This window comes from Apis dorsata, unplaced genomic scaffold (genome assembly GCF_000469605.1).
Source record: "Apis dorsata unplaced genomic scaffold, Apis dorsata 1.3 scaffold_235, whole genome shotgun sequence".
Lineage (NCBI taxonomy): Eukaryota > Metazoa > Arthropoda > Insecta > Hymenoptera > Apidae > Apis > Apis dorsata.
Window position 1 is genome coordinate 964,700 of NW_006263516.1, and position 7,020 is coordinate 971,719.

A 7,020-nucleotide genomic window follows, 5' to 3' on the forward strand; every position below is an offset into this window, starting at 1 on the left:
AAACTATAATAAACTATTATTATTTTTACTATGAATATTTTGTAAAAAGGTATTATATATTATTAACAAAATAACTATTTCTAATAATAATAAATTAATAATTTTCTATTTAAATATAATTTTAATATATATTAATAAAGTAATAATTTGATACTCGCATTAATTATTAATTTATAAATTATTTTTATAATATAATTATATATTTATAATATTGCAAACAAATTTGTAAATTTGTGAATAATTTTTTATTCATCAATGATTTTTATCTTCCAAAATTAATTTAAAATTTTATCATATAACTACTTTGTTTTTTTTTGTTGATATTTGTTGATATTGTGAATTTTTCAAATTTTTTTTTTTTCTGTTTTCTGTTTCATGAAATAAATTGAAACAACACATATATATATCTTTTATTCCATTTTTTTATTTCCATTTTTTATTCTGTTTCAATATTGTTTAAACTGATCTCTGATCTACTTAATTAAGGATTTGCAATAATAATCATACATTATTAATTACATTCTCTCAATGTAAATCACTTTTAAAAGATAATTAACCGACTAATTGGATGATCTATTGTATTAAAGAGATATAGTATTATGAGATTTAACTAACAAGATTACACGATCAAAGTCCAGTTCAAATAGTACCATAAAGTTGGAGTACCATAAAGAAACTTCTGTAACTTGCATAAGGCATAAATTGAGTTTGTAATGAATATAATCAAGTACATACAGACTGAAAATCTAATGAATCATGACGTGGAATGAAACTTGTGTTATCCTCCAAAATTATACTACCAGCAACTTTTAGATACAATGGGATTTCTCCTTTATACAAAATATCCTAAAAGTCAAATAGTTTTTTTATATCTAATATGCATAACAAATGCAGTTATGCATTAAACTCTATCAGTTATTAAATCTACCAATATAATAATAAAAAAATATATAAAATAGCTATAAAAAATATTTGATCATCAATTATATTTATTACAATATTTATATATTAATTAGATCCAAATATATTAAATTTCTTATCATATTTTAATTAATAGTATTTTCATATATATATATTATGATTGTTAAAATTTGTAGAATAAACATGAAAGAAAAAAAATCCATATTTATATATTAATTGATTAAATCCAGATCTATTAAACTTCTTATTACTATGATCATTAAAGTTTGATATTGATACTCTTATTGAGAAATAAGAATGTACAAATATTCTTAACCTCTTAAATATTAAATTAGAATTTTTTGAAAAAATTATTTTACCATCTTAATCTTACTTCTTTATTAATTATAATTTAATTAAATTTATAATTATAACATATAATTGGAATATAAGTGGAAACTTCAATATCCCAAATTAATTAGTAAACACTTGAAATAAAAGAATTTACAGATACATTTTCAAAACATTTGTGTTTTCTTGTGATTATAATTCTGTATTTTAAGAAAAATAATATAATAATTGTAAAAGATATATTAAATAATGTTACAAAAATTGTTTTATTGATTTAACAATAAATAATAAATTCTCTATATTGTAAAAAAAAAATTATTGCAATTCGACAAAAGCCAGGAAATCATCATTTATATTAAAATAAATTTAATTAATAAAAACAAATACGATATAAATTCGTTAAAAACAGCAATTTTAACGTACAAAAGAAAGACATGCAATTGATTCATTCATTAAAAAAAAAAAAATACTTGTCCAAAACTATTATTACCCTAACCTATCATTATCTTGTTTGCAATTTAGTCTCGCTGATGGTGCAAGGTTCGGCGGAAGTTGCTTAATCCACGGGCCGCCATTACCACCGCTTCCTCTTCACACGGAATGCGAAGACCTATCTGTTTCCGGCGAGGCAGGGATCGAGGAGGTTAAAAGTCCTGTCCTTCGAAGCCCTCCTGCTTTCTCGCATTCGCGCTGCCCTCCCGAAATTCACAAATCCTGCATCTGTGTGCGCTTCATCGCGGAACACACGAAAATGCTCGAAGACTCGACAAAGGTAATTTTAATCGAGCTTCCTTAAAAGTTTATTATTAATCAAATCAAATATTGAAGATAAAAATAATTGCAACAATTGAGAAGTTTCGATGAAATGAACGAAACGAAACTTGAATTGCAGTCGTAACAATGATTACGAGACGAATTATTCAAGAAAAAAGAAAAACTTCTTTCAAGAAAAAAAAATATTATTGGAGGAAAAAATAGGAATATGAGGATACTCTGTTTGTTTGTTTTTTTTCTGATATAAGAAATCTGAAAATATAAAAAGATGTGCATGAACATAAATAGATTCTCGAATTTCGAACTAAAATAAATTAAATGTATATAATACATGACATTTTAAGAGCTTAATTTCGAAAAATCATATTAATAAACGATGATAAAATAAGTTCAGCAAATAAATATTTTTATTTATATATAACAATTGATTAATAAATTTTATCTGCAGTTTAAGAAATTTAATACATTTGAAGATTATAATTAATTAATATTATGTATATTGATTTTTCTTTGGAGAGATATCTAGCAATGTTATTTGTTTTTTCTATTTTTTTAAATTTTTCTGAAACTTTCCATTACATTGTCTTAAACTCTTTTATTCGAGTTTTAAGTTTTTTGTTCTAGTTTCGCGGTCTGAATTTTCTCCAATTTTTTGTTCGAGTTTCAATTTGTTCGAAGTTCGAGGATATATTGAAAACCTTAAAAAACCTGTGAATTTTTTTATTTTTATTTTAAATGAAAAAGATATCGAATAAATAGAAATTCAAGTAATAATATGAGATAGTGTAACTTACAATTAGATTCAGTAATTTTTCTGACTTATAAAGAATCAAATTTTTACGTTTTATCTTTTTATTTTTTTGTTATTTCACATAATATAATATCATATTGATTGAAATGAATCAAAAGTCTAAACAATTCAATTGTATCTAAATAAAAATAATTTCATATCGTCACAAAATTTTCGTAAACGAACAAATTATATTAATATTCTTTACTTTCGAGAAAGAACTGGAAAATTTTTAAATTTCATAATTTAATTTTTTTTCTCTTTCTTGCACAATCAAATGTATGCATCTACAAATCCTCTATAAATAGAAATATATCTATGCACATTTTTATCTAAATCATTAATTTCGATAAAAGATTCGTTCCCTTCGTATCATAACAGGATTTACCTGTAGAATCTAATACGCACAATTTGCAAAAAAAAAGGTGAAAGAAGACTGGAAATACGTGGCGATGGTCTTAGACAGGCTGTTCCTTTGGATCTTCACGTTGGCGGTGCTGGTAGGCACTGCTGGGATCATCCTACAGGCACCGACTCTCTACGACGACCGGGTACCAATTGATAAAAAATTCAGCGAATTCGCAACCACAGCGGTGGTAAATTGTCCGCCACAATAGTCCATGCCCGAGCCCTGCACCGTAGAGAAAGACTAAGGACCAACATCCGGATGTAATTTGCTATCAACCCGGAATCCCACCCTAGTCTTAGGAACTTTCAACTTCCATCGTTGTCCAATAACGAAATTACGGTAAAAGGGCTCCATTTCCACGAAGCGATTGTTAAGTATACGACATGCACATAAATGTTTCACGAAAAGAAATGGAACGACGAATGGTTCGAGGAAAGTAGTAATACGAAATCTTTGCATTCTCGTTTGGACACGAAATTGACAAACGAGCAATATAATAGAACGTCGATTATTTGAATTTAGGTTATTCAAACGATTGATTATTCGAATATGAGATGAATATGTATTAAATGAAATTGATCATAATCCATGGTAAAAAAAAATTTTGATTTTAATGAAAATTTGTATGAATAGAACAAATATCGAATTATAAATAAAATATTTTTTTTCGTTGTTAAAATTGTTAAAATTTTAGCATTCTTTTATTTGTTTTGAATTCAATGTAGCCTAAGAATTTTTTTACAATAGGATAAAAGAGCAGGTTACAATAGGTTAAAAAAACGAAACGTTTTTTATATAAAAAATTTTGCTGTATCTCACATCATTACAAAATTATTATTATATTTAAAAAATTAAAATAATAAGATACTCGATTTTCCTATTATAAAATGAATTCCCAGGAAAAATTACATTTGAAAACATGAAAAGATATTGAAAATTTAGCGATTGATTCTTTCAATTTTTTATTAATAAAAGAAAAATTATTATTCTTTATATGCATAAAAAATTTCATTAAAATCAAAATCATCAAATTAATAATAAATAACATAGTATATGATATATTATTTAATGTTTACATTCTATTCTGAGACAATATTAATTTTGTGATGCATTTTATTAGGTATTTCTTTATACATTTAATAAACATCTATATCTAAAAAATTATTCAATTATTCATGATTTCCCAATTAATTCGAATAATCGATGTTCTATCGTACTTAAATTCTATCTATTACATAAAATACGAAAAAATATCTATCAGAATTATTTTCAAAAAGAAAAGAAAAAATATTCCTCGAAATTTTCCTAAGTTCGACTGTGCATCACCGATATAAGCAAACGAACGAGCTACTGCGACACCTGTCGGCCGTTTCAAGACCTTGGATCCATTCTTAGCTTCGTTCAAGTGTCACAATTGTGAAGTAACCATCGACGCGTCGATACATCGCGAACAATTATTGAAACAAAACGTATATCTACATAGTATGCTCAAGTAAATCGTAAAATGAAGCTGCCACTACTTAAAAATCGGATTAAATTAAAAACAACAAGCTAATTAACTGTAATAATAATTTAGCTAAGCCCTTGGCGGTTTAAACTACCGGGATGTCTGAGAGAATAGGGAATACGTGAGGAACGGAAGAGAAAGGGAGACGGGAAGAGGATCGAAGTGATTGGTCCCGGACTAGGAATTAAAACTTTCACGAATAAACTGTCGTACGGCCGCGTGTTTTATATATCCTGTTTACCGACATATTAAGAGAAATTATTCTAGGTATCACGATCGTAGGTAGCTCGTTGTACGACACGAACTTAGCGTGTAACTTATTGTATAATCGATTATAGTTTTAAAACATTTAGGAAAACGTACCCATTTGTACGAATGTATCTATAAGGAAGAAGAGGAGAAGGAAAGAGCAATGATTTGAATGTATGTGCATCCAAATGTCACTTGGGATTACTGTTTGTAACGTTTTATTGTTGAGATGTTTGTGAAAAGATAATATGCATATAATAAGTTTGAAACAATTGATCTTTAATTTTAATTTAAGAAAAATATGTTTGATTTTTAAATAATTTGAAAAGCATTTTATTACAAATATGTAGAAAACAATGCAATTTAGAAAGTTAGAAAATTACTTCATAATATATATGTATATATAGAGTGTTTTAAAAATTAAATTGATAATTCTTGGATTTAATTTCAAAAAATTGCTTGAAATTAATTTAGGAATCTAAATTTTGTCAATTTTTGGTCATTGTATGTAATATAATAGTAATTTTTAATGAAATTCAATATATTAATTATTCTTAAAATCAATTTTAAGTAATTTTAATACAAATGAATCATAAAAACATTTTTTTTTTTAGAATAAGAGTTGAGAAGAATACGTTCAATAAGTTATTACTACTTTTGTTTAAATAATGTATAATTAAAAATAGATAAATCTTTTCTTTTAAAATTCTTTTGGAAATAAAAAAATTATTACTACCTTAAGTTGCAAAAGAATATTTATAAAAAATATGATATATTTATAGATATTGCAAAAAGCATGCAATAATGAAATAAAAAATATTTTTATTAAACATGTTTATTTTGATATCTCATAGAATAGTATAGTGCTATATTTATATAATTTAATATAAAATGAATAAAAAATATAAAGAAAAATATCTTTGAATAATCAAATTTAATTTTCAATATAATTAATTAATATAATGGATTTTTTTCTATATTATTAATATACATAGTTTACAAAATGGATTATTTAATACGATATAATTTTTTGTTATTAATAGATCAATTAAAATTTTTTTTTTGAATCTCTTTTGAAGTAAATTTTGATTTTAAATTTCGAAATCACCTTCAATTTTTTTCAAGTTTATAATTTTTTATAGTTGAAATAATATCAAGCTTCAATATGTTTATAAAAATATTATATATATAAAAATATTGAATTTGAAAATTCATAAGTTTTTTCAATAAAGTATCTATATTTTATAAATATGTGCAATTTATTTAACTAATTTGATTTAATAAAATAATTCTAAAAATTAAATGAGATCATAAGAAACAAATTTATATTAAAATAATTAATAACTTTTTTTATAAAAGTTAAATATTAATTTTGATATAATTTTATTTTTATAATATATTTATTAATAATACTTTTTTTTTCGTAAAATAGATAAATTTTCTTTAATATCTATCGTTGCTATTATTTATTATTTTTTTTTCTATTCCAATTTTTTGGTTGAACATAATGGATAATATATATAATATATCATATATATATATCATATATATTTAGATCAATATATTGGATAATATATATAAAATAATAAAAAAATCATAAAATATATATAATCTTGAAAATCTTCCGAAATAATCTTTGACAAACAAAATTTTTCGACCGATCTATTAATAATGAAAATAATCGAAATGATCATGTTAAATATCTCTTATATTAACCATTTGACAAATTCGATGATCTCGAGGGACATTTCGTTGCACACGTGTTATACTTCGCCTCTGTAAAAATATTGTATTTTGTAACAAGAGTCGAAACCCGCGAAACATTACGATAATAATAACCGATAGTTCTATAAGAACAAGTAAAGCATACGAATTCTAAAGCTGATAGATAGTAGCTGATTGAACAACCGTTGACGTTGTTGTTCAATGCTGTAGTACGTGGTTGATGTCACTGTGAGTTGTCTTATATTCTTTTCTCTCGTTTTCCTTCTTTTTTTCTTTTTCCTTTCATTATTCCTTCGTTTATTCTTTTTTTTTTTT

General features: G+C 24.3%; 1 protein-coding gene and 1 long non-coding RNA gene across 10 annotated transcripts in view; one reads left to right on the plus strand and one right to left on the minus strand.

Annotated features, from left to right (window-relative positions):
* The window catches only part of LOC102672345 (acetylcholine receptor subunit alpha-like), a 277,309-nt gene extending 273,507 nt beyond the window's left edge, over positions 1-3,802 (plus strand). For all 8 annotated transcript variants that reach the window (XM_006615784.2, XM_006615785.2, XM_031510520.1 and 5 more), the window contains 2 exons: positions 1,774-2,023; positions 3,241-3,802. In XM_006615784.2, coding sequence (XP_006615847.1) covers positions 1,774-2,023; positions 3,241-3,432 — 442 coding nt within the window. In that variant the 3' untranslated portion in view covers positions 3,433-3,802. The remainder of the gene's footprint in view (positions 1-1,773; positions 2,024-3,240) is intronic.
* The window catches only part of LOC102671888, an 18,709-nt gene that overhangs the window by 10,465 nt on the left and 1,224 nt on the right, over positions 1-7,020 (minus strand). The window contains exon 2 of one of the 2 annotated variants that reach the window (XR_004150506.1): positions 5,251-5,257. This is a non-coding gene — a long non-coding RNA (uncharacterized LOC102671888). Of the gene's footprint in view, positions 1-5,250; positions 5,258-6,638; positions 6,643-7,020 lie in introns of both variants that reach the window. The other variant, XR_421788.2, reaches the window with a different exon arrangement.